Genomic DNA, 27,500 nt, shown 5'->3' with positions numbered 1-27,500 from the left:
GGCGGAGGAATGATCCTAAGTGGTCTCGTTGTCAGGTAGTTAACTTGGTGTTAATGAAGCCAGATTGTTTGGTTTTTCTAATCTTTATTTTAGGCGTGCATTGCTCCAGAAGACGGTACTGGAGTGTGTTGGAGCCCCTAGCACTGTTTGCCGGGAAACAAACCAGGGTCCTCTGGAAGAGCAGCAAGTTCTCTTAACAAGGAGCCATCATCGCTTCAGCCCCGAGACAGGTGCTCTTTGTTGTTACTGTTACTCTTGTACTTGTTTTGCTTTGTTTTGTTTGAGAAGGAATCTTGCCTTGTGGCTCTGGCTACTGAATGCTGAGGTTACAGCCGGGCAACCCCCACACCCAACAGGTTTTTAAAGCTCATTGTGGAAGCAGACAGAACCCAAAGCCACAGATGATCACAACTTCGACTTAAGCTAAGCAAGCATCAGCAATTATCCAACACCAAGAACCAACCAATTTTTACTGACCAGGAATTGCCAGGAGTGTCTGAGGAAGCCTGCCAAGACCCTTACCTGATTCTGTTTTGTTTTGTCAGATACCAAAATGTCTCATACATCTGTTATAAGTGGGGAGGAAGAGAAATACCTTCAAATCCTTCCTGTCTACATATCCTGCCTAAATCCGACAGTGGCTGACTACGTGCTGAAGAAGCCGAGAACCTGGTGGCCAGCCTAGATGCCTTGGTAGACCTGGTCTGGTGCTAAAGGCCTGGAAGCTTCCCAGAGAGCTACTGCCTTTCCATTCTTGTTGGACCACAAAGAGGCTGGAGTTTGAAAAGATAGGGCAAGCGGGCAGACCTCTCTTTTCCTCGGACTTCTCTACATCTGAGTCATCGTAGCCTCTCCCCACCTCATTCCCCCCCCACACACATACACACAAGATGTTGTCCACGGTGGGACAGCATCTTCTCCCTTCCTCCCAGGTCCTCCCACAGGCATGTCCCTCAGTTGACTCCAGGTCCATTCACACTGACAATAGGACTTACAGCCTTGTCCCACTTCCTGTTTTCTCTCTGTTTCCTGAGTGTGGATGAAATGGGATCAGCCTGCTTCCTGAAAGGCAGACTTTGCGATTCTCCTGCCGTCCTTCCTGGCCATTATCTCACCCAGCAAACAAACCAAATCCTGCATCTTAATATGTATATAACGGGGGAGGGGGGCATACAGTAGCTCATGTGCCATTTACTGTAAAGATGAATTCCAGCCTTTGTTATTTTCTGCATTAGTGACTGCAGTTGCATCTTGGCTGGCCTTCTTTCATTCTCTACAAGCCTGTGCTTTCTCTACCCTGGCATTGGAGTTTACTTTAAGTGCCTACATTTGAGCAAGGTCATGTTCGTTTTTAGATTTTCTCCTTTGTAACTGGACCTGACACCTCTATTCCTTCCATGATTTTTCCGAGTCAGACAGCTTGTTATATGAAGGATACTATGTAATCTTTTGAGATTTTAATTTGTGTGCATTAAGGTTCATTTATTTTGTTTTGTGTGAATGCCTCCTTCTCTGTGTGTTCTTTTCATGTTCATGCAGGTTCAGGGTCTCTCTGAATTGGAAGCTCACCATTTCCACTGGGCTGGCTGGCCAGTGAACTCTTGGGATCTCTCTCTTCCTTCCCAATGCACTTGCAGGCCCTCACAAGTGTGCTGGCCTTTACTTGGGATTTGAACTCAGATCCTCATGGTTGCACAGCAAGTGCTTTCACCCACTGAGTCATCTTCCCTGACCTATCATCACCATCATCATCATCACCATCATCATCATCATCATCATCATCATCATCATCATCATCATCATTTAGGGGGTCTCACATATCCCAGGCTGGCCTCATACTAGATGTAGATGAAAATAACCTTGAACTTCTGTCCCCAAGTAGCGGTATTACAGAAATGCATTATCACATCTAGTTTACAAAGTGGTAGGGCTCAGACTCAGAACGTGGTGCAGGCCAGGCCAGCACTCTCCTGATTAAGCTACGTCCCTAGGCTTCCTTTTGACATGTCTCTAATAGCATTGGTGTGCATACATAAACTGAAGCCTTTATTGAAAGTGTCATCAGTTTTTAACCTTTGAATAGAGGATGTACCCTGATATTCCTAAATGTTGAATTAGGAATATTTCAACAGATTTTCCCACACAAACTCACAAATGTTCAAACACTGCAGCTATCACGGTGATGGCTGGAAGATGAAATCAGAACTTGGGTCTTCATATACATCAAATAGTAGGAGCTGGGCTGGAGAGATGATGCAGTGGTCAAGAGTACTTGCTGCTCTTCCAGGGAGCCTGAGTTTGGTTCACAGCACCATGATGGCTCTGTGGGCACCTGCTCTCATGTGTGAGATACAATCTAGGAGTCTTGATCATTTTCTCTGCCAGGTAGGAAACAGGCAGGAAAATTCTCTCAAGCCAGACATGTAGCACCAGAGAAATCTCAAAAATGGGAGCACACAGAGATTCAACAGTTGAAGACAGACTTTTTTTTTTTGGGGGGGGAGCCGAAAACCTCAGTCTCTTCTCCAGGGCTAGGGCTTTTAAATCTCTGAAGAGTTTCCCTCCCTTCCTTAGTTAGGAGTTTACTGCTGTGAAGAGACATCATGACCAAGGCAGCTCTTATAGAGGAAAACATTTAACTGGGGCTGGTTTACAGATTTGGAGGTTTAGTCCATTACCGTCATGGCAGCAAGCATGGCGGGAAGCATGGCGGCATCCAGGCACACACGGTGCTGGAGACATGGAACCGAGAGTTCTACACCTTGATGTGCAGGCAGCAGAAGGAGACTGTGCCACACTGTGAGCACAGGAGACCTCAAAGCCCACCTCCACAGTGACACACTTCCTCCACACACCTCCTAATAGTGCCACTCCCTATGGGCCAAGCAGTCACACACACACACACACACACACACACACACACACACGTCTATGGGGCACATACCTATTCAAACCACCACACTCCCCTAGTTTAGGGCTGATCAGTTTGAAGAAAGATAGAATAGTTGATTGGCCCATAATTGTTGTGTAACAGTTGGTCAGCTGGGAGCCTATTGGCAGAAGGGAAAAAAGAAAAGCCTTCCAGGCCTTTGTTTTAAGCTGGCAAGCTTTTGTCTCAGATAAAAAGGGTGAGAAAAAAGCCAGGTAGATTGGCCACCTTTAGTACCTAGCCAAGCTCCTCTTCCTGTCTGTCTACCAGAGACTGTCTGACTCCTCGTCTCTCGTGTGCATAGTCCATATCCCCCACCTAGACACACAATTAAAGTAAAAGTAAAATAGTAAAAATAGTACGAGCTGTTGTTACTAGGCAAAATGTAAAGCTAATTCATTTTTCTTGAAAGAAACATTTAGACTCAGTATATTTGAAGCTCATTGTGGCTTTCATGATGTCCAAGATGAAGGAAGAGTTGTCAGTGGGGAATGTATGGACCTGAGACTGAGTCTCCTCACTTTCAACTTACTGTCTTCTTTCTCAAATTCTCCCCAAGGAAAGGATGCTCTAAGAGCTCTGCTAGCACCTTTCTGAACATGTCTTTCAAGGCTTCCTTGACTCCATCGTTGCGCAAGGCATAGATAAATGGATTCAGCAGAGGTGTCACAAATGTTGTGATCACTGTGACTGACCAGTTGGCATCCACCGAGCCGCTCTGCGATGGCCTCACATAGAGAAAAATGGCACTTCCATAGAAGAGGGTTACCACCATAAGGTGGGAGGTACAGGTGGAGAAGGCCTTCTGCCGGCCTGCAGCAGACGGTGTGCGCAGGACAGCCAGGACTATTCGGCCGTAGGACGCGGCAGTGATAGTGAGGGAGGCCACAATGACAAGAAAGGCCAGGACAAAGTCAGCCTCCTCCAGTTTAGTGGTGTTGGTGCATGCCAGGTGGAGCAGCGGGCCACTGTCACAGAAGAAATGCCGGACCACGGCGCCCTGTTTGCAGAAAGGAAGAGAGGCCACTGCCACTGTGGGGCCCAGCACAGGAAGGAGCCCCCCTACCCAGCAGGCCAAGGCCACACGAAAGCACACAGCTCCATTCATGAGCAGGGGGTAGTGCAGAGGGCGGCAGATGGCCAGGTAGCGATCCACAGACATGACGGCCAACAGTAGGAACTCAGAGGCCCCAAGAAAGAAGTAAAAATAAAACTGGGTGATACATGCAGCAAAGGAAATGGTGTGTTGTTTTGAGAGGAAATTGCTGAGCATCTTAGGGATGATGACGGATGTGATCAGTATCTCCAGGCAGGACAGGTTACCCAGGAAGAAATACATGGGTGTCTGCAGACGGCGATCAGCTCCTACCACCCCCACAATCAACACGTTGCCCGTTAGAGTCAACACGTAAATAAGGAAGAACACAGAGAAGAGCCCCACTCCTGTGCTGTTGAGATTCGGGAAGCCCGCCAGGACAAACTCTGTAGTCCCATCGCTCTGGTTCCCACGGGGAGCCATTATTATCGCTTCCACCTGTAAGACAGTATGAATGCAGCCATGATGAAAAGACGTCCTGTCACCCATCCTGAAACTCAAGCTCATTCTCTGATTACAGAGCTGGAGAAAAATTTCTCTAAAGGGTGGCTAAGTCTTAAGGAAATGTCAGGAGCCTGTATCCATCTTCCCACATGTCATCCCCAAAACTGATGGCTCTGACTGGGGTGAAAGTAAGGAGAACAAACAGAGCTCCAGATGTTTTCCTGCCTTTGAGTTCCTGTGTCTCTGCTCACACTGGCTGAGAACGCTGTGCTCCTCAGCTGCAAATTTCTGTAAGGAGCAAGCGAAATAACAGGACAAAAAACTCAAAAGAGTTTCCAATGCCATTCTGGCTTTGTATGGAGAATTTTCACAATAAAGCGAGAGTCTAACTAAAATCAGATCCCCACAAAATGCTTGCATTTCGGAAGCTGTAACGTTGGAGAGGCGGATATAAGAAAGCCATGTTGATTCGGCTGTTGTTTTCAAGTTAAACTCTCTGGTTAACAGTGATGCGAGTTCATGAAGCCCTTCTCAGCTCGTGACACTTTCCCTTCTGAACCACACACGCCAAAGCTTTTTAAAAAATGGGTTCCAGTGGTTTGTCAGAAACAGAATTACAAATTCCTGCCTATAATTAATTAGATTGGATCTGGAGTTAATTGGAGTCCTTCCAGTCCTATCAAATAAATAAATAAATAAATAAATAAATAAATAAATAAATAAGTAAATGCCAAAATGGTGATATTCAAAAGTGCTGTCTTTTAAAGTCTCCAATAAAAGATAAGGAAAGCACAAAGGAAAAAAACCAATTAAAAATTCTCAGTAGCAAAGGATCAGAATTGATTTTTAAGAACGTTGGTTCTTCTCTAGCTGTACTTTTCGGACCACACCACAAACATCTCATTGCCAATGAGCATTAGACTCGTTACTCTGTTCCCCTTTCTCATCTTTGGATCCTACATGTGTGAGTGGGAAACATCTGAACCTTTTCTCTAGGATAAGGACACCTTGTGGCCATTCACTTTAGGGGCTCATTCGCTGTAACTCCCCTCCAGCTTCTACAGAAATTGCATCATATAGGTTAAGGCAACTGCTGTAGTTCTGCTTTCATCGTGTGTCACATTCTGTGTTTAGTGAATCAGAGAGGGGCCACATTGCTGGGTCACTGTTCAATGCCTAATGACATAACCAAAAAATTAGGATGTGTGACAGACAGGAGGAAATGATGCTCGCATGTATAGAATGCTAACAAAGACATAAAAAAATTAGCCATAGATGGAGTAAGTAGTATTCTCAAGAAAGAGATACCTAAAATAAACACTCTCAAATGAGTGCTTGAGGGGAGAGTAACATTTTCCATAGAAGCAGAAGTTTTACCTAGGAACAGAAAGTAAGGACGAAGTGTAAGGAGACTGTATTGAGCATCTCAAAGCAAATCTTTTTTGTTTTGTGTTTGTTTGTTTTCTGGCCCTCTGTCCTTCTCTGTGAAACTAGCATGTCACTGGGCCTGTCTATATCTGAAGTAACAGGAGAAAAACTCGCCTGCTCCTGAATGCCCGTGACCTTTTCATAAGTGTAGGACCCTGAAAATATTTATCTCTCCCAGTTTGTGAGTCAGTGTCCCTTCTATCCTATGGTCCTTCCAGCACCCTGTACTGTGAAGCGGACAGTAGCCTGGTATCCTTGGAGTCCCAGGCAATGAATACTGCACTTGGGAAAGCGAGAGAAGTTGAGTAACTTCTCAAGTCCAAGCCTCTTGCCTTGGACTTTCCTTGCCTTGGACTTTCCTCCCCGGCACAGCCTCTGGTGCTGATGCTCTGCCTAGTGAGCATAGGGGCTTCTGGACCCTGCAGAGGGTGTGACACTATTCCTTCATAGCTTTCTTTGTGTTTGTCCCATTGATTGTTTTGAGATGGGGTCTCGTTAGGTAGCCCTGGAACTTGCTGTGTAGACCAGGCTGGCCTTGAGTTCACAGAGGTGGGTTTAATACACTGTTCTGAGATACTTTGTTCCTTCTTATGCCACAGGCAAGTCAAACACGAGGGCCTAGCCTCCTCTGTGTGGAAGGAGCGGCTTCTACCCCATGATCAATGCCCTAGGCTGCGCTAGGCACAATTCACCCAAAAGACAGCTGTCTGAGCAGCCAAAAATGTCACTACAAGAACAGTAGCTGGAAAGCAAGGAGTGAACACGAACAGTTACTTCTACCTTGAGAATATGACACACTTACCAATTATCTGTTTTCATCGATAGTGGTTGAAAAACATTCTTTTTTTGTGTTTCTTGTCTTGTTGATGGATTTTAGGAATACAATGTCCATTTTTTTGCTTTTGGACTTCATGCTTCCTGGCTTCTGGTTTTAGATTGAGTGCAGGGAAGAACACTTGAAGTCACCGGTCTCTAATAAAACCTCTGTATTGAAAGGCACGATCTTCCATGTGCAACTGTGGTTTTCCATGGAGAAATGACACTTGATCCAGACACGAGGAGCTTAAGGAGTAGCGGTGCTAGGGACAGAAAAACTACCCAGACAGTGAGAAGATAAAAGAGAGAGAGGGTGGGAGTGCAAACACGTCCCGAGGGGCCCAGGAGAAATTTGTAATTCTATGGTAGCTTTCTAGACACTGCCTGGTAAACCTAGAGAGGAGACTAGGGATGCTCTCTTCCTTTGACATCAACCGCCTTGAGTCAGGCAGCTGTAAAAGGAGTGCTACCTATGGAAATGAGGGAAGTCGTGGCGTCTGGCCAGCATCAACCGCCCCGCTCCTCCTGACACTCAGGGGGAGACATCTGTAACCCAAGCAACATCGGCCTCACCTCTTCACCCTAAGGACTTAAAACGAGAGTGTGACTCTTTCCCTTGGGTTCTATGGTAGAAAATAATGGAAGGCCCAAGGGTGTGATAGCAAAGGGCTGTCCATACCATCTCTCTTCTGTTGCTTCTTCCTGGCACCTACTTAACATCCCACCAATCATATGTAATTCCACATCCCCAGGCCAGCAAGGATTCTGGACTTCATGGAGATTCTGGTCATCTCCATGCACCATATGCTCCCTGCTAAACACTTGGTGACTTCTTATTCAGGTCCAAGCCCCAGTTTACTCGGTTCTTCTGTTCATTCCTCTCCACCCCACCTTTCTGACCACTTTCCAACCAGAACTATGACCAGTACTGCTGACTTCCCTCCAACCTGATATCTAACCTGCTGCGAAATGGCCTTTCTTTCTCGGCTCACCATCTATCCAGTGTCTTAATCATTAGGGCACCAAGTTTTCACCTTTGCATTTCTGACACGGGTCACAGTGCTTGGAACATGCTAGATGCTTAAAAATGGCATGTGTGCCACCCTGCTCTGAATCCGCACCCTGGAAGAGCAGCTGCTCTTCTGAAATAAACATGAGTTGGGTTTGAGCCAAGTAGAAGAGCACCCAGGTCCTTCTAGAGTCAGTTTGACTGGATTCCATCCTTGCTGGATATAATCCTCCTGAGAGCATAAAAGATAGCTATGAAGAAGCCTGGACAAAGTGACACAAGCTGCCACTGGACCGTAAAGGGAGGAGAGAACGTGGACTGGAAGGCTGGCAGAGATCTCCCACCAAGTCAGACTCAAAGCCGAACTCTCACTTGCTAAGCTAAGGGAAGGGTATATCTAAAGAGAAGACCCAAGAAGTATGAGAGCTGTCTAGAGAACTCCATACAGAAGTTTAAACCTTAACTGAAGGGGAGCTAGTGGTTCATGCCCAGCACGTGGGAGAACTGCCATGAATTTGAGGTCAGCCTGGGGTATGTAGTAAGATTCTGTCTCAAGGTAAAGCTTCTTGACTGAACTATCATACTTAAAGCTAATGAAGAGATAAGAAGGTGTTATGGTTTTTTAAATTATAGAACTAGTTTTTCAAAATTTAAAACTTTGGCTAGTATACAAAGAAATTGGTTTCCTTGACACATTTTCATAATACTTATTGTTATTAGTTATTATTATTTATATTTGCCTTTCTACCCTTCCCCATATCTATTCTCAGCATCTTGTGGATTCCCTTCCACCTTCCAATATAATGACACATACATCCTATTACCCTCTTTTTCCCTGTCCCTTTAGATGTCTTTCTCTCTTTCATAATCGCCTTCCTACTTCCGTATCCTACACATATACATTAACAAAGTTGTATGTGCACAATGTATGTATAAATTTAAATCTAGATTCCACATATGAAAAAAACACGTTACTTGTTTTCTGAGTTTGACTTATTTCCATCCATTTTCCTATGAATGTCATAATTTCATTCTGTGTTACTGCTGAAGACAATTCCATCATGTATATTTATCCACATTTTCCTTTCATGCTCATCTGTTGGTTGTCGGTTGGCTCCATTCATTTTATTATGAATAAAGCAGCAATGAACGCTGATATGTGAGGGCCTCTGTAGTATGCTGACTTAGACTCCTTGAGGTAAGCCTGGATTATATGTTGGTTGTTAGCATTTTGAAGAGTGTCCGTATTGATTTCCATATTGGCTGTATCATTTATATTCTCACCAGGAATAAAGATTCTTTTTTCTCTATATCTTGGCTAGCATTTATTGTCATTTGTTTGGTTGGTGATTCCAACAGGGGTGACATGGGATCTCAAAGTAATTTTCCTGATAGCTAGACTTAATTTTTAAATTTTTATTGGCCATTTGTGTTTCATTTCTTTGGAGAGCTATCTCTTCAGTTCATTAGCTCATTTATTAGTTATGTTGTTCTTGATATTTAGCTTTTGGGTCCTATATTGCTTTTAAACATTGATCTCCTATCAGACACAGTTAAGCAAAGATTTTTCTTTCCATTCAGCAAGCTGTTTCTTCACTCCAGTGACTGCTTCCTTTGTGGTGCTGAAGTGGTTTAATCTTAGGCAACCTCATTTGTCAACTCTTAAGATTATTTCCTGTACAGTTAGAATCTTTTCCAAAAAAAAAAAAATCCTTAACTATTCTTGAAGTTTTTTCTCTGTTTCCTCTAGCAATCTCAAAGTTTCAGGTCTTACATTAATGTATTTAATCCATTTTTATTGAGATTTTCTTCAGGGTAAGAGTTGTGTGGTTTCATTCTTCTACATGCATGCAGACATGCAGTTTTTTGCTGCTGGGTTTGTTTTTTGTTTTGTTTTGTTTGTGTGTGTATGTGTGTTTTCCTGAGACAGAGTTTCTCTGTGTAGCCTTGGCTGTCCTGAAACTCACTCTGTAGACCAGGCTGGCCTTGAACTCACAAAAACTGGGTGTGATGGTATATGCCTCATGCTGGAGAGACCAGACAGAAGACTTCCTGGAAGCTGCTGGCCAGTTAGTTTTACAGAACTAGCAGTGTCCAGTCTCAGCGAAACCTTGCCTCAAAAAATAAGTACAGGGAACTAGAAGAAGAAACCCAGCATTTCCCCTGGCTGCCAGTACATGCATGAACGGCCTCACAGTCCTGACGTATCCTCCCTACCATGAAGGACTGCACCTTCAAACTGTGAGCCTCACCACATCCTTCTTTCCTTAGGTTGCTTGGTCAGGTATTTTGTTCCAGAGAGGCAGAAAGTTAGCTAATGCACGTTTCATGCTACTCATTGCCTTCAGTTAAACATTGCCCACGTGCTTGCTCTGTATTAGTCAGTTCTCTGCTGCTGCGATAAAATACCACAACCAAAGCGCCTTCAGCCAGACTTTATTTTGGCTCCCAGCTGCGGGGAGGCAGGGGGGAAAGGGGAGGGGTCCGTTGTGGTGGGGAGGCATGGAGTGCTGGAAGCTGAGAATTCCAATGGTAAAGGAGGAGACAGAGAGAGGAAACTGGAAGGGCCTAAGGCTTTTAATTGCAAAGGCTGTCCCCCAGGGACTGCTTCCTCCCGCAAAGCCGCACCACCAAACAGTGCCAACACCTGGAGACCAAGTGTCCCCATTCCCAAGCCCACAGGGGGAATCTCTCACTGAGACCATCTCATGCTGTTCGGAGAGGAAACCTGAGGAAATACGTACTAGTGGCAATCAAGTGTCTGAGAGACACTGCAGTTTTAGAAATACGGTATTTCCTTGGTTAAAAAATAATGTCAGAGAGACAGAGAGAGAGAGAGAGAGAAACCATTTCCCTAAAGATAGAAACTAATTCAGCAGAATTAACCAACCTGTTTCTGGGGGATATCAAATCCCATATGGGTAACACAAATCCCAAGAAATGCAAACTGATAATGAACTCCAAAAGGAATTTGACTTTATCTGAAGCGACCTGCTTCTGATCTAGACATTTTTCAGGAAAGGTAGAAATTCAAGAACACAGAGAATCACAGTCTAGCATGCGGAGATTACAATGGAACAATGGCTGGAGTACAGAAGTCTCTTTTTCATTATGACAGATTCCTTAAAAATTACCTTTTCCTTTTGTCCCATTTAAAATTTTAACAACGTGGGAGAACATGACAAAGCGCTGTCACAAAATGACATAGCAGAGGTTTGGCTCAGTCCAGGCTGCTGTGACAAGTTACCAGGAGCCAGGTGGGCTGAAAAGTTGAGACAGAGCACTCGCCTCGCATGGACAAAGCTCTTGTTTTGGTGCACCACACTGCTAAAACAAACAAACCACACATGTGTGTTCTCACTATTGAAGACAGAGGGTCCTGGGAGCCAGGGTCTTTAGCTTTCAGGTCCTCAGTGAGGGCCCTTTATTCTTAGTCTCATCCACTCACTTGCCTTCATAGACGAAAAGATCATGGCAGATCTCTGGCTCATCTTATTGGGATGCTAATTCCATTGATGAGTGCTCTACCCTACATTTCCATCACTGTATCAGAAACCTAAGTGATCAACTTACAAAGAAAAAACAGCTTCATTTAACTCGGGTTTTTGGCTGGGTGGTTAATTTTTTGAAACAGGGTCTCACTGTGTAGACCAGGCTGACATGAATGCCGTTGCCTCTGTCTCCTGAGTGCTGGAATTCAGGCACCACGCCTGGCTTGGCTCATAGTTTTTGAGGTCTAGTCCTCAGTCTGGAGGACTCCATGGTGTTGAAGATTAAACCTTGGATCCAGGAAGCAGGGGACAACTACTGTTCTGACTGTATTCTAACACTGTGATGTATGATCTCACCGCAAGTCCCAAAGCAGCAAGCCAACTGACAATGGAGAGAACCTCCAAGTGCAATCACACACACACACAAAAATCTTTCTAATTTTAGGTTGACTATTGTGTTAATAAGCTTTCAGTTGCTATAACAAAATAACAGAAATAAACAGCTTTTTAAAAAGAAAAGCTTATTTTGACTCCCGGTTTCAGAGGTTTCCAGTTCATGGTCAAATAATTCTGTTATTTTTTTTTTTTTGAAGGGTATTAGATACTTCATGGTTCCCATTTTTAAATTTAATTAAAATTATGATTATGTCATTTCCCCTTCCTTTTTCCTCCTTCCCTTCCCATTTCTGCCACTCTCATTGCTCCCTCCTAAATTTACATGCTCCTCTTCCTTTACCACTGTTGTTACATATATATGTATATATGTATATATACGTGTGTGTATATGTGTAAACATATAAATACAACCTCCTGAGTCTGTCCACTGCTGTCTGCTTGAATACCTTTCCAGGGATGATTGAACTGTATTAGATAACCAGTCAGGGGTTCACCACACCCCTGAACCCCTAGTGGCCACATGAGGTTGGGACTCAAGCAGGTGATTTTCATTCTCCTTCATACTGCTTGAAAGTGCCCCTCCTCCCACCTCAACTCATAAGGCTAGATGTGAGCACTTGAAACCCTTGAGTCATCTCTACCCCAGACATCATCAAAACCCAGAATCCTCTTACAGTAGACACTGAAAAATGTAATACATGTAATATAACTGAAGCACAAGCCTTCTACATAGCAATGAGTATGTTCAAGGACCTTAAAGAGAATATAAATAAATCTGTTAATCAAGTCTATGAAAACACAAACAGTGGAATAAAATAGTGAAAACAGTTCATCAAGACATGAAAGAAGAAATAAAATCACCAAAGAAAATACAAACTGAGAAAAACTGGAAGTGAAAATTTTAAGAAGCCAAACAAAAGCCTCACAGTAAGCCTCAACAACAAAATACAAGTGGTGGAAGGAAGAATCACAATAGTTGATGACAAGGTAAAAGAAATAGATACCCCAGTCAAAGAAAATGTTAAATCTAAACAAACAACCAAAAATCCCAGGCACAAAACATCCAGGAAACCTGGAACACTATGAAAAAAAAAATCAAGTCTATGAATAATAGTTGTAGAGTAATTTTAATCCAGTAACATGGCTGCTCTGGAAAGGTAGGTATCACATCCAAAGACTACGTCAATGCGATCTAGCTGGAATGCAGACACACCCTGGATTACAGTATAATCTACCTGGAATACAGACTACGCCCCTAGTGCACCCCTTTAATCCCAAACAATGAAGGTAAGGCTAGTTTGCAGAAGGAAGCAGCCATGTTTGAGAGTGACATATAATTGAGGAGCAGACAAAGCGAATCAGAGAAAGATTTGACGGAATCAGTCAGAGATAGGATACGCCCAACTCATACAAGAACAGCACGGGAAAGAAAGGCTACTTAAGAGCAGTGCAGGGAGAGAGGAAGAGAAGCAGCAGTAAGATTGGAACATATTCACAAACTTAGTGTGAGGCCAAGCAGAGCAATTCAGTCAGAAGCTGAGAAAAGCCAGTCTTGATGAGTCATCTTGGAGAGAAGCTTGGGTCACAACAGCCGAGTTGAATCAGCCAACAAGAGTTCAGAAAGGGTGAGTGTATTCAGTAGTAAGTCTTGAAGGTGGAAACATTCTAGGCCTACGTTAGCAGATGGAGACTGGAAGCTGAAGCCTTCAAGGTCCGAGCTAGCAGAAGATTAGATTGTACGGAGGCTAGAAGCTTTCAGGCCTAGGGATACTTAGATAGAAATGCTTTGGGCTCAGCCCAAGCCATGTATTCGTAAAGCTTGAGTATGGCTCTCATCTCACCCCTCCTCTGAGGAAATAAACATTTTCAAATAGGAATAGATGAAGGAGAAGAAGCACAGGTTAAAGGCACAGAAAATATTTTTAACATCATAGAAGAAAATTTTACTGACCTAAAAAAGGAGGTGCCTATCAAGGTAAGATACAAGAAACATACAGAACACCAAGTGGACAAGACCAGAAAAGAAATTCCCACAGCACACTATAATCAAAACTCTAAATGTACAGAACAAAGAAAAAAAAAAATTAGCTCTCATAGAACAGCCAAAAGGAGTAGATGGCAGGAAATACTCAAACTCAGAACTTAAACCAGTAAAACAAAACAACCAAACAAAATACAAAGATTTCAATGAAACGAAGAGTTGGTTCTCTAAGAAAATTATAAAACTGATAAATGCTTAGACAAATTAACTAAATGATAGAGAAATAATTTAAATTAATAAAATTAGAAATGAAAAGAGGGGCATCACAACAGACACTGAAGAAATCCAGAGAACCATAGGGCATACTTTAAACATCTGTATTCCATCAAACTGGAAAACTTAAAAGAAATAGATACATTTCTTGATATATACAACGTACCAAAGTTAAGTCAAGACCTGATAAGCAACTTAAGCAGACCCATAACCCCTAGTGAAATAAAAGCAGTATTTAAGTCTACCAACCAATGTCTATCTTTGTGACTTAGGTGTGTTTCTTGTATGCAACAGATTGTTGGGTCTTGTTTATGCATCCATTCTGTTAGTCTTTGTCTTTTTGTTGGAGAGTTGAGTCCATTGATGTGGAGAGAGATTAATGACCGGTGGCTGTTTGATCCTTTTATTTGATGTTGGTTGTGGTAGTGTGTTTGTGTGCTTGGCTACTTTTAGTTTTGCTGCAGTGAGATTATTTATTTCCTGTGTTTTCCTGGATGTAGTTAGCTTTCTTGGGTTGTATTTTTTCTTCTAGTAGCTGTATTTGTCAGTAGGTACTATTTAAATTTATTGAGGGGAACAAGGGCTGTGTCTATCATGAACTCAGTTGCCTGTTCTTTGATCACTCATCCCTGATGATGCTGTATTGCCAGGCCACAGAGGAAGAGGATCCAGGCAGTCCTGATGAGACTTAACAAGCTATGGACAGATGGCAATGTTGGAGAACTCCCCCTTTCAGAGGACAAGGGGAAGGGGAAGGAGATAGGCGGAAAGTAGGAGGGAAGGTAGGAATGGGGAGAGTTGAGGGAGGGGGCTTCAATCAGGATATATAATGAATAAATTGTGAAAAAAATAATAAAATAAATAAATAAATGGGAAAAAGTCTCTCAACCAAAAAAAGCTCAGAGTCTGAAGGATTAAATGTAGAATTCTGCTAGACCTTCAAGGAAGAATTAATGCCAACACTCTTCAAATTATTCTGCAAAATACAAACAGAAGAAACATTAACTAATTCCTTTGATGAGATCACAATTACCATAATATCTGGACCACACAAAGATCCAACAAAGAAAGAGAGTTACAGACCAACTGCCCTGATGAAAATAGATGCCAAAATTCTCAATAAAATATTTGCAAAACAAATTCAAGAACACAACAAAAAGATTATCCACCATGATCAAGTAAGCTTCACCCCCAATGTGCAAGTGAAGAGCTTAAGTTAGCTTGGGTGGCTCCATTTTGAGATGAGAAGCCATCTTGTGCACATCTGTGACCAGGGGCTGAACTCAAGTACCAGGAAAGAAATCACAGAATGTACACTTGGCAGAAAACAGAGTTAACTGTCCTAGCAATAGCTTCCAGGAAAACACTACAGAATAAACAGTTGGTAGAAAATACAGATAATTTCCCTGGCAACAGCCAATCAGAATTGGGTGGAAACATTCTCCCCAATGTTCCAGATGTATTTCAGAAGAATAGCAATTGTAGTTAAGCTTCAGCTTCGCCCCTGTGACTTTTACCCAATCCTGTAACGCCAAGGCATGGAAACCCGCTGCTTACTGTGTCTCCCTTTAAAAACCCTGTTCCCCTAGATTTGGGGCCACATTCTTCTCCTGCTTCCACAGGAAGTTTGCATGTTCAAATACATATACAATAAACCCTCATGTATTTACAGCAGAGTTGATTCCTGATAGTCTTTGGGGGTCTCACGAACTGGGCATAACACAAGGATGGTTCAACATTTGTAAATGGATTAATGTAATCTGTCACATAAACAGATTGAAAGACAAAAACCACATGATCATCTCATTAGAAGCAGAAAAGACTTTTGACAAGATTTAACATTCCTTTATGATAAAATTTCCAAGCAGACTAGGAATGCAAGGATCTCAGTATAATAAAAGCCATTTATGAAATAATAAGGATAATTCAAAGCCCATAGCTGACATCAACCTAAACAGAGAAAACTCAAAGCAATTCCTTTAAAATCAGCAACAACACAGAGATGCCCACTCTGTCCACATCTGTTCAATACAGTACTTTAAGTCTTAGCTAGAGCAATATGACAACTGAAGGGAGAGATGGCTCAGATGTGAAGAACACTGGCTGCTCCTTCAGAGGACCAGACTTCAATTCCCAGAACCCATATGGCAGCTCACAATTACCTGTAGCTCTAGTTCCAGGGACACCTTCTTCTGGCTCCTGATTGGTTAATAAAGAGCTGAAGAGCCAATAACTGGGCAGGAGATGAGAGATGAGGTAAGACTTCGATCCCAGGGGGTCCCAGGTAGAGAGAGAGAGGAGAAGGTCATGAGAGGAGGCAATGGGGAGGTCATCACAAGGAGGTTGCCATGGGGAAGTTGTGATGAGAACACTGATTGTCAGGAACCACACAGAAGAAACAGCAAGACAGTTCTAGAACTCATGGAATGCGGCCCACCAGTTACCAGACCCATAATGGGTGTTTCAGAAAGATATAACCCGGAAGACTAGGTGCCCTTAGGACTTCATGCTCTTATGGAGCATAGCTCTGCTTGTCATACATCCCTTATAATATATGAGTGCGCTGGGCGGTATCACTGGCACTACAATTACCAATGTTTGATATCTTTCAGGCATGATTGCTGGAATAGATTTGTGATACAACCACCACCCTTGAAAGAAACCTGCGGATGTAGATTGTTAGCAATAACCACAACACTTAGAAAGAATTTGCAAACATTGATTGTTTAGCAAGGTTAGGTAAAGATGTTTTTGCCAGTGGCTCTGATGTAGAACATCTTAGGGAAAGATAGATTGTTTAGCAAAGTTAGGTAAAGTCCTTTCTATTGGTTCTGATGCAGAAAATCACAGGGAACAAGCTTGTTGGAACCTACCTGCTGGAGTCTATCTTACTTCATCATATGTAAGTGTGTGTGTGTGTGTGTGTGTGTGTGTGGTGTGGTGTGGTCTTTCCCCCACCCTTTCTTTCTTTTTTAGATGCTTTGTCACTACCAGTGAAAAGCTCCTGCTAGAGCTGATAGCCCCCTGTTTACTGAAATAGGTATAAGTCCATGCCAGGAATGTACCAGCAATGGCCCACACAGCAGTTTAATTCTGGCCCCTCTGTTTGTTGCTCTCAGTGGAAGCCATGGTCGGTGACTATCAGTTCTGGCCTGAAAAGTTGCCCTCACAAAAGATCTGTTGGGTGACGAGCCACCTATCAATCTATGTCCTGACTCAGTTTATCCTGTGATGTTGAAGCTAGTCTTTAACAATGGATGGAGCAGGAACAGCCAGGGTGAGACTAGATGGAGGTAATGGGGCACATGGCTGGGAAATAGGTAAGGTCAAGCTAGAGTAGATGAGAATCTGCCCAGCCATAGTGCTTGATGCTTTTAATAAATTTAACAGGTCTCCTTGTCATTATTTGGGAGAAAAACTTTTTTTTAACATTTATTTGAAACAAAACAAAACAACAACTTTATGTTTACATTTGGTACCCAGTGTGGGCTTCCACTGCAAAATTATATGTATGGCTTTTGAACAGCTATTGGCTATTCAGCTCTTTATTAACCAATCGGAGAGGATGAAGAATATTTTGTACACAACATTGAGACAGGAGATTCTTCAGCAGTAATGACAGTGCCCACGTCCGCACTGCTACCACATCTCTGGGCACAGAAATCAGCATCTGAATACACCGTACACAAGACCATACCCCAACATACTGATGCACATATGAACTCACACAGAAGAAGTACACACAGGGCCCACACAGGTTAAAAAAAAAAAAAGCAGAGTCCCAGCGCTGAGAGGGGGAAGTTGATATGAGCTCCCACCCCTCACCAAGAAGCTATCTTCAATGGACAACCAGTTTCAAAGGGAAAATCCATTTTCCCCATTGACGTCTCACTGGGTGTATTAACCACACTTTAGGGAGGTCACTATGCCCAGCAATAGATGGTCAACACAAAAATGAACATAATGGTGTTTTTGCTGATTTTGGGCATTGTTTTTTTTTCACTTCACTGGTCTTTTGTTTGTATATTATGGTTTTTAACTGTCTTTTTTATGGATGTGTGTCTGTGTGTGTGTACATGCCACAGTACATACGTGGAGCTCAGAGGAAAATCTTGGTGTCAGTCCTAGGCTTCCTCTTGTTGGAGGCAGGATTTCTCATTGTTCTCCAAGGTCTTTGCTGTTTCTACCCCCCATCCTGCTCGAAAAGTGTTGGGATACAGACATGTGATATCGTTTCCGGCTTTACTCAGGTGCTAGAGATCTGAACACAAGTGCTCACACTTGCAAAGCAGTGCTTTGCCCATTGAATATCGCCCTAGACATAACACCGACTCTTAGCTCACCACTAGCTTGCTTCCACCAACCCCAAAGCTAAGAATATCATGGAGATAGCAACTAAGGCCTAGAACAGAGATTTCCCCGCTTGAAATAACCTGCCTTCCTGGTGTTTCCACCAGTGCATGTTCTAAGCATCTTGACTTATAACTCTCTCTGTTCTGTTACTGTAAAAACGTCACAAAACTTGTGCCATGTTGTAACATGGTATTTGAGTTACCTTAAAGTTGTATTCCTGAATCATAGTCACTCATTTTTGGCTACAGAATATTCTCTTATTCTCTCTGCAGCAAGAACTATGTTTGAAGATTGACATAACACAAAACAAAACAAAATGAAAAACAAACAAACAAACGTTGCCCTTAGATATCAAGGACCTTGCTCTACTGGCCAGTTCTATTTGGACATCATGTGTCTCCGACCGATCTCTAGCATCCCTGTCAGCTAGCCACTTTGTCTTCCCAGTGACAGCCAGGAAAATGTAAGCAATTGAGAATTATTTTAAACATTTATTTATGACCCAATGAGTTTCAGTAGGGATGCTCACAGTAGCATGGGTGAGAGATCATTTACAGCAGCATGAAAACCTTACCAGTGGCTAAAGAACTGAGGAAAACATCCTTCCTTTGCCCATCAACCATTACTTGCCTACGGATCTTTAGAGAGGGGTGGGACCTCCAGAGGGTCTTCCCAATCCTTGGCATGACGTTTAACACACAAGAACAACCAAATAGTAGGGGATGCTTTGGCTTGGTCCCAGAGTTTCCATCTGGGGCTCCCCAGCTCAGGCAGAGAGGGAACCCAGCTGAGAAAGGGATTCCATCTTCTTATGCCAAGCTCAGAGACTATCGGGAAATGCCAGACTTCAACCTTAACAGCAGGTGTCCACAGAGGACTGCTGTGTGGAGGAAAGGAGGACCCAAATGGAGAGCTGCAGACACAGCCTAATGAGGTTCATCTGCTGGGCTCTCAGGGGCGCTCTGCTGGGGCACTGATGTCCACAGCTGCCTGGCATCCTCCCACCCATCTCCTGCTCCCCACAGTTGTTCATCAGTTGTGTCGTCTGGCAGACGACACATAGAAACATAGGCTTAGGTGAGGAGGCCCCATTCTGCTTAGACCCAGGCCCAGGACTTCCCTAAGGCATCTAAGATAGGAGCCTGGAACAGAGACAGCTTGGGGGCCTTGACGTCCTGCTTCGGCCTCCTTGCTGACCTCTGCAGATGGTGTCACTCAAGGCTGGAGCCCCTTTTGTTTGTGTGTGTGTTTGTGTTGAGATAGGGTCTCTCTAGGTAGCCCTAAAAGTCCCTGGGTAGAACAGGCAGGTTCAGATTCGTGCTGAGAGCAAAGTGTTTCCAAGGCCACAGAATACCAGGCCCCTGCCTCGGCGGGCTGAAATCCCTTGGCCTGACGGTGACGCTGCTTTCCTTCAGCGGTGGGATTCTTGGCTTCATGTAGAAGCCGTGGATTAGCACTGAGAGGAAAGGAAGGCTCGGATGATGTTCTGCCCCAAAGGAAGCGGCTCCTCCCTTTTCACAGCATCAGAAACCTGCGCTCCTTGGAAGAAGTTCCCTTTAGAGTCCTTTCTCATGGTCAGTACTATTCGGACATGACGTGCCTAGGCTGGACCCCTGGCATGCCTGTCAGCTAGCCACTCCAGCTCCTCAGAGGCCACCCCCTCCTGAGCCTGGCACTGCCCTTCTCCTCCTGCAAGCTCTCCTGTTGGGCCTCTTCCTCTTCCAGTTGGGGTCCACATCTCCCAGGAAGCAAAAGCCAACAAGAGCCCCCACCAACAGTGACCTGTGAGAAGGACGCAAATTTAGATGCCTCTGCAAGGACACTGTGGCCGTCCAATCTAGCTTGGCTCCTGCCCCCCGGCACTCGATAGCCCCACCCTCTCAGGCCCTTGTTCTCTTTCCAAGTCTGAACTTCAGCTCCTCCTCTCTGTGCTTCACCCTCCAATGTAGCAAAACAATGGGAACAGCTGACTGAGTGTGGGTAATCCTCACTCAACCGTCAAGTGTAGTAAAACCACCTGTAAAAATATGCAGATACGAGTGAGCTTGGCAAAGCTAAGGCACAGGAGTAGAGGTCAGTAGGGCATGCTCCCACGCCCACTTCGAGGGGTGACCTCATCTTGCCAGCAGTGACAGACCTCTCTCACAAGTGCAAGAAATACAGCAAGAATGAATCTTTTCTTTCTCCGTTCCTCCACACATCACTTCCTAGTGTTTAGGACAGGACGATGAGGGTGGCAGGGGTGAGAGGTGGTCACACACCCAGTCTAGCGACAGATGTTCAGAAAATGCAATGGCAGTTTCATATCAGACCAAGGACAGGACGAGGCTGGGCTTCAATGGCAAAGAAAACTCTGGCAGTGGTGGGATTCGAACCCACGCCTCCGAAGAGACTGGAGCCTAAATCCAGCGCCTTAGACCGCTCGGCCACACTACCGACTCGCTGGGGGTTTTCCGTGTGCGCCAGCTATTTACATTATTCCATTCGCCTTTGCCCCGCGCTCTGAGACTCAGGGTTAAAGGACTTTTCCCTCGCGTCGCCTTCCCGAACCGCTGGCCTGGCTCTGGGGTGAGCGGGCTGGAGAAACTATCCCCGGAGGTGGGTCCTGCCACCCCGCCGTCCGCCCCGCCGCGGGGTGCAGCTGAAGCGCCCCTCCCTCCCACGACCTCCTTCCCCCACCGGCTGGGCGACCCCGCGTGTTCCCCGGTCGCGGTCTCTGCTCTCCCCTGGGAGGGTTGGGGGTTTTCAGCTGTTTTGGTGGCCTGGAACGGGGTCCCTCCTCTGGTTTTGGATTGAGCCACCTCAACAAAGAATGGAGGGTGGTGCCGATAGGCCCAAAACTTCGGGAAATCAAGACTGGCCTTGAACGAACCTATCTGAGGAGGGAGAAGAAACGGGAAGTTTGCCGTCTTTCCTACCTGTCTGTGCTTCCTTCCCCTGTCTGTCTAGCCCCTAATTCCTCACTTCCCGAAGACTAGACAATTGCTATTGCTTCTGAATCTGTCGTTCTGCCCAAGAGAAGGGGTTTTACTGCCCTTGTGAGCAGAGGGGGTGTCTTGTTCTTTGAAAGACACCAAGAGCCTAGAAATTTCCAGTTCAGAGAGATCGCCCCATCCTCGGCCCAGAGACGCGTTTATTAGCTTCCTTCCAGGGTGTATAACTTTAAAAAACTATCTTTTTATTTTGGATAACATGTGTGAGCCCGCAGGAATGTGTGTATTATGTGTGTGCGGGAGGCCTCAGGGGCCAAAAGAGGTCACTGGGTTACCTGAAACTGGAGTTACGGGCAGTTGGGAGCCACCACGAGAATGCTGGGACCTGGGTCCTCGGCAGAGGAACAAGTATCTCTCCAGCCCAAGAGCACTGAACTCTTTGAAGTCATAACTTGGTGAATGGCTTATGTGATTTTTAACTGTTTTAGATTTTGAGGTGTTTGAGATGGCTTAGTGAGTCTTTACTTGGCTTGCTTGCTCACCGGACAATCTGAGTTTCGGTCCCCAGAACCCACGTAAACAAAGGTGGAAGGGGAACTGATTACACAGGGTTGTTCTTTGAGTTCCGCAGTTCTTATCCTGGAACTCACACGCTGAGAGGTCGGTCTCTGACTCCAGGCTCCGGCTGTAGCGTTCAACGGCCCCTGTACAGACACACAAACAGATACATGTTTTAAGGAGAAGAAAATGATTTGTAGAGCCATGTGTCAGGGAGGCAGAAGCCACGGCAAGCAGAAATCTTGCCTTGCCAGGCCAGCGAGGACTGCATAAGGCCCCACCTAAAACACACTTAGGGACTGGAGAGATGGCCCAGCACCCCAGCACCCATATGGCTCACAAATGTCTGTAACTTCAGTTTAAGGGGATCCGGTTCCCTCTTCTGGCCTCCACCACCCTCAGGCACGCATGGGATGCACAAACATACTTGTAGGCAAAACACTCATACATCAAATAAGTACATTTTTTTTTAAAAAGTAAAATAAAAATGGAAGTAACCCTTTGAAAAGTTAATTTTTACTATCACAGTGAGACAGTGTCTTGCTGTGAATCCTTGGCTGGCCTTGATCTAAAGATCCTCAGAGCTCAGACTCTGCAGCTGGGTTTACAGGTAGAAGCTACCGCTCCGGTTTAGCAGTTATCATTTTATTGTATGTAACTCTGTGATACTGGAAATTGAAGCCCAAGATTTTGCAGGTCAGGAAAGACCTCTACCATCCAGCTGTACTCCCAGACTTAAGTTAATCTGATCTCACCATGAACTTAGTTCATGGCCTCTACACACAGGCATATTTTGTCTATGACACAATTCCTGTGACATGCACCTTGTACCTCCTATTTCTCTCACCCATGCCCTGCACCTCTGTCCTTTCCAGATATTCCAAAAATGCAGCTTTCTATTATTTTTCTCCCCTGCAAGTATCAAGGTATGGTTGAGGGATGCCTCCCGTTTCTGTCCACCACAAGTAAAGGCAGCAGACCTTCGCTTCCAGGCCGCTTTCACTCTTCCCCGTGTAGCCCGCGTGGCCCTGTCCTTCCGACTCTCTGGTCTCTCCTCCCTTCCATTTGTTTTGCATTGCTTGGGGAATTTCCGTTTTCTCTTTTCAAAGGGACCTAATGTCGTTCCTGTCTCCTAGCCTGTCTCATCTCTCGTCACTCTGGGGAGGGTGGACCGACCATGCTCTAACAGTGTACCCTGAAATAATTTGGTATTCCTTAGACTTTACTCATAATTTTCTTCTGCCAGGAATCCTCGTCCCCCACCTCCACCCCTACTGTGCAAATACCAGCCTCCACTACCTGAGGCTTAGCCTGCCCTTCCTAAGGGCCCTCCAAATGTGCTTGCAAGTTAGGCTGGCCACACCTGCTTTTCGTTTTGGCTTCATAAAGACTGAGAATGTTTCTCCTCACAAGCCTGTGACAATGACTTGAGATCAAGGACCCAAACCCCAGCTTGGAGAGTTGGCTCAGTGTTTAAAGGTCCTTACTGTTCGCACTGGAGAAAGAGTTAAATTTTCAACAGCCCACAATGACTGTGGCGGCAGTCCAAGGAAGCCTGCCTCCTTTTGAAGGCCAAGGACGCCAGGCACTCCTGTGGTGCACAAAAACAAACAAACAAACAAACAAACAAAACCCAACTGAGAGAGAGATTAACTCGAGGGAAGAAAATAAAATGAGTATGTGAAGTACATTAATTAAAAAGAAAATCTGAATCGCTATCTAGTTTCTAGTGTGGAAGCTAGTACAGGATTGGAGTTGGGAGACTTTGGAGCTTCTTGAGTAAATGCATTAAGTGGCGAACTGGGATTTGCGAACTGAGGGGAAGGTACCTTTTAAGGAGCGTGCGGCGGAAGTCTGGAGTCCAGGAGAGACACCAGATGTGAGAGCGCCAGTTTCAGCCCAGGCCTGTGGTGGGCTTCTTCCCCTGCGCTGGGTTTCTGTTCCGGATTTCACCGTCTGCAGGAGGAGGAGGAGGAGGAGGAGGAGGAGGTGGTGGTGGTGGTGGTGGTGGTGGTGGTGGTGGTGGTGGTGGTGGTGGTGGTGGTGGTGGTGGTGGTGGTGGAGGAGGAGGAGTGGGGATGGTCCCATTTCTCCAAATTTACGATAGTAGCGATCCCCGTCGGACTGTCCCACTATGCCAGTCCCAAAAGGCCAGAGTCTGCAGACCGAATTCCGATACTGCCTATGAAATGGACTAGAACATAATCTAGGCTTGCCTTTTCTGCCTTCAAGGAGGCGAAGGGCCGGCAAATCTATCCTTTTCTAAGAAAGAGAGGAAAGGCCTCCTCGTGTGGCCCTATAGCTCAGGGGTTAGAGCACTGGTCTTGTAAACCAGGGGTCGCGAGTTCAAATCTCGCTGGGGCCTGCGGCAGCTCGAATTTTTGAGCTAAGGGAATTTCTTGAGGAAAGTACGCTGCCGCTTGCTTCCCAAAGCCGGGTTTCTTTTACTCCCGCTAACACACCCCCGGCGCCCCGCGCAATGCGCGCAGGGAGGAAGAGGAGAGGGTGGCCTCCTCGCCGTCGGCACGCGGGGCTGCAGGAGCGGGAGGCCTTGGGCTCCGTCGTCGCCTCACGCAGGAGACCTAAACCGTGGTCTGAGCCCAGCGCGGCGGCGGCGACGGCCCCGGGCCCTGCCGGCTGCGGCGGCATCAGCCCACGCGGTGCCACCCGCGGAGCTCGGGCGCGGGGTCCGGAGGGCCCGGGGTGGGGCAGGACGGCGGCCCGGGGTCCGCGGCTTCCGGCACAGGCCGCCGCCTACGCCCCGCGCTCTGCGGGGCCGCGACCGCTAGGAGGCAGCTTCGCACTGAAAACCTCTTCCTGACGCGCTCCTCCCGTGCTTCCCTTCGATAGCTCAGCTGGTAGAGCGGAGGACTGTAGTGGGACGGCGGCAGTCATCCTTAGGTCGCTGGTTCGATTCCGGCTCGAAGGAGTAGCCTGCCTTTTGGGCTTGCAATGTACTGAAAGCAGACATCTCCGTTCGATGCCCCTGGGTCGTTCGCCCTCTCCATGGAGCGATCGCAACAAGCCTTGCGCCATCACTGCTCGGTACTAACTGTCCCTTATAAAAAAGAAGGAAATGTGAGGCCTCGGCTGCTGGCTCCCTCGTTCACGTTTGCTTTGCTTTTAGTTTCTAATCAGGCCCAGTTTGCTGCCCTGCGTCCAGACACCAAGAAACGCAGGAAGGAACAGAACCTCCCGGACATGCTCCTGTGTTTCAGATGCCCCGACGGCCCGCAGGACTGACCCCGGGGATGGCCCCGTAGACGGGTCCGCCCCCAGCCTCGCCGGCCCCCGCGGATCTCCGCCTGCCCGTGAGGCCGGGCGGCCGCCGGGGTGGCCGCGGCCCGGCGGGACACGTCCTGCGCCCGTCCGCGGCGGGCAGCCCTGCTCTGCAGCCGAGCCGCCCCGGAGCGGCTCGTTGGTCTAGGGGTATGATTCTCGCTTTGGGTGCGAGAGGTCCCGGGTTCAAATCCCGGACGAGCCCTGCTCTTTTAGCTGCTGGAAAAAGTTTGCCGCTCTACAAACTTTCTCGCGCTCCGACAGTCCTGCAAAGGGTGGACGGTAGCATAGGAAACTCTGACCGTTCCTAGGTTCCTGGAGCTACCCCGCGAGCTTCCCAGGTCCCCCTGGCTCTTGGTGCGTCTGCGGCTGGAGTTCCTCCTGGCAGCCATCTGCAGCTGGTTCCTGCGCAGAAACTCACACTGGTTGCCCGCTGGGAGGTTGGGGTTACTGCTTTGGGTTTGGCAGGCGGGCCCAGCCGGGAGGACCGTCCTGGAGAAACGCCCACCCTCCGTTCCTCTGCACCCCGCCCCAATCTGTTTGCGTGGCCAGGCAACGCCGACCTCACCGATTTCCGCGACGAGATTCCCAAGCGAGCTTCGCTTCTGCTGTTCGGCATCCCGCTGGGAAAGAAGGGGTGAGAAACAGCCGCCGCCTCCAGCTCCGCGGCCAGGTAGGTTTCTGCTCCTGCCCCTCCACAGTTCGGCCATGCGTAGGGGCGATTGTGGGGCTCCCGGGAGACGACTTCTGGGGTCTGACTCCGGGGCTGAGCTGTGACTTTCCGCGGCTTGGCAGCGTCCTGCGTGGATGGCCGCTGCCTGGAACCCAGGCTCAGAGCGGGCCACCTGCGAAGGGAGGAGTTGCAAGAACCCTGCGAAGGTTCCCAGGGTGATATCAGATTTGAGAAACAGGCCTGTCAGGCTTGGGCGCTCGTAACTGGTGTTTTCGTTCTTTATTCCCTGCCTCTCCCCTTAACTCATCCCTAAGTGTGTTGTGAAACTCTTGAAGTGTCAACAGCCTCCTCTGTGCCTTCTTACCGGATGCCCGGGATTCTCTTGCTGTTAGACAGCACATCTTTGTTTCGGAAGGAAACCTTGTCCTTACGTTGGGACATCTCCAGTGGGCCAGGGTCTTCCGTCTGTGACGGCAGGAATCTTACAGTCGGTCCGTATGTGCAATCGCTAGAAACGTAATAGCCCTCCGGGCAACTACAGAAAGCAGCCCCAGCTATTCAAAGAGCGCGCACCACCCAGCTGTGAGCCACTTGGCGCTACTCAGAGGCTTTAATTAGGGGAACGCTGTGCTGGTAAAAGGGGGAAGTCAAATGTTTGGGAGATTTGTGGAAACAATCAGTGCTGGTTTCCTTTAAACCATTTTCAGTACTGCTTTAAAAACTAGTTTTGATTTTTCTAGAAAGCATTCTAACGGGGTGTAAAAGTTGTGTCATGCGTTGGAAAACCTCTAGTCACAGGAACGTCAAATGCTCCTTGGTCAATTAATGTCCCTCTCTTGGTTTTTCAGTTTCCTCTTCTGTAAAATGAAGGTTGAGAGACCCACACAGGCTGCCCCTGTCCTCATCCCGAGGGCATAGGTGGCCAGATGTTAGAAACACGACTCTGAAGCGTAGTTTAACAGGGGGTTAAACTAGTTAGAAAGTGGGCTAGCTCTGGCCAGAGACCAGGCGCGGAAGAGTCACCCGTTCAGCAGTGGCTCAGTTTGTAGGAGCGCGGCCCTGCGTGAGCTTCCCTCTCGTCCTTGCTCTCTCTGCGTCCATGAATCGTTTTTGGAGCTGTCCACTGGGGCCATTATTAGTGAGACTCCAGTCATGGGTTAAAAAGTGCACCGTCCTGGGGCTGGTAAAACATCTCTCGAGATTTTTCACTGTATCTGTATTTGAGCAAAGAGTGATCTCTGTAAACAGTTATTTTCAGAGTGGCTGCAAGCTACAGAGAGTAGGCCCAGTATGCCGAGGAGAAGTGAATGTTTAATTTGTTTCTTGTTTGGAAATGTAGGAATGTCATCAGGACTTTGTTCCCGTTCTCCCTCAGCCAGTGGTGTCCCGCATCCTCAGGGAGGAGCTGTCCTCCCTGACTGACTGAGGGTTGTGTTAACGTTGTAAAGGAATTTGCACAGCGTGCCCACATCTTCGCTCCTAGAGACAGAATCAAACACACACATGCTACATAAAGGGGTGGGATGAATTATTAGGATTATTGGAAGGAGAATTTCATGCCTCATGTGTCCATGGTAATACTACTGGCTTGGAGAAGAGACAGACCAAAAATTCCAGGAAAGGGGAATGGCTTTTAGGAGGTTAAAACTCTTTTTTTTTTTTTAATTGGCAGTGGTTTTATATGAATTAAAATTACTAACAAAGATATGATATTCAGGCCTGGGGATGTGGCTCAATAGTAGTTTATGTATCTTGTGTGAGGCCCTGGTTCTGAGCTCTGGCAACACACACACACACACACACACAGAGAGAGAGAGAGAGAGAGAGAGAGAGAGAGGGAG

The 27,500-nt window shown here is 46.4% G+C and overlaps 3 protein-coding genes and 4 non-coding genes across 7 annotated transcripts in view; 5 read left to right on the top strand and 2 right to left on the bottom strand.

The window, feature by feature from the left end:
• Positions 1–3,452: 3,452 nt before the first annotated feature.
• LOC129677956 (olfactory receptor 6S1) lies at positions 3,453–4,448 on the bottom strand. The gene has a single exon (XM_055608631.1). It carries the CDS (start codon positions 4,446–4,448, stop codon positions 3,453–3,455), a length of 996 nt encoding a protein of 331 aa, XP_055464606.1.
• A 16,122-nt stretch (positions 4,449–20,570) lies between these two features.
• Trnal-uag (transfer RNA leucine (anticodon UAG)) lies at positions 20,571–20,652 on the bottom strand. Its single transcript has one exon. It is a non-coding gene; the product is annotated as a tRNA-Leu (tRNA).
• A 3,347-nt stretch (positions 20,653–23,999) lies between these two features.
• Positions 24,000–24,072, top strand: Trnat-ugu (transfer RNA threonine (anticodon UGU)). Its single transcript has one exon. It is a non-coding gene; the product is annotated as a tRNA-Thr (tRNA).
• A 475-nt stretch (positions 24,073–24,547) lies between these two features.
• Trnay-gua (transfer RNA tyrosine (anticodon GUA)) lies at positions 24,548–24,636 on the top strand. The gene is given in 2 exon segments: positions 24,548–24,584; positions 24,601–24,636. It is a non-coding gene; the product is annotated as a tRNA-Tyr (tRNA).
• Positions 24,637–25,119: 483 nt separating this feature from the next.
• Positions 25,120–25,191, top strand: Trnap-ugg (transfer RNA proline (anticodon UGG)). Its single transcript has one exon. It is a non-coding gene; the product is annotated as a tRNA-Pro (tRNA).
• Positions 25,192–25,578: 387 nt separating this feature from the next.
• Rnase4 (ribonuclease A family member 4) overlaps positions 25,579–27,500 on the top strand; it is a 25,206-nt gene continuing 23,284 nt past the window's right edge. Inside the window, exon 1 of the mRNA XM_055608677.1 lies at positions 25,579–25,659. The gene's annotated coding sequence lies outside the window, so the exon portion shown is untranslated. The remainder of the gene's footprint in view (positions 25,660–27,500) is intronic.
• Positions 25,585–27,500, top strand: part of Ang (angiogenin) — an 18,942-nt gene continuing 17,026 nt past the window's right edge. The window contains exon 1 of the mRNA XM_055608680.1: positions 25,585–25,659. The gene's annotated coding sequence lies outside the window, so the exon portion shown is untranslated. The remainder of the gene's footprint in view (positions 25,660–27,500) is intronic.

This window comes from Psammomys obesus, unplaced genomic scaffold (assembly GCF_907164565.1).
Source record: "Psammomys obesus unplaced genomic scaffold, mPsaObe1.curated_primary_1811, whole genome shotgun sequence".
Classification (NCBI taxonomy): domain Eukaryota; kingdom Metazoa; phylum Chordata; class Mammalia; order Rodentia; family Muridae; genus Psammomys; species Psammomys obesus.
The sequence above is the reverse complement of the archived record's forward strand: the minus strand, read 5'-3'. Positions and strand labels throughout refer to the sequence as shown.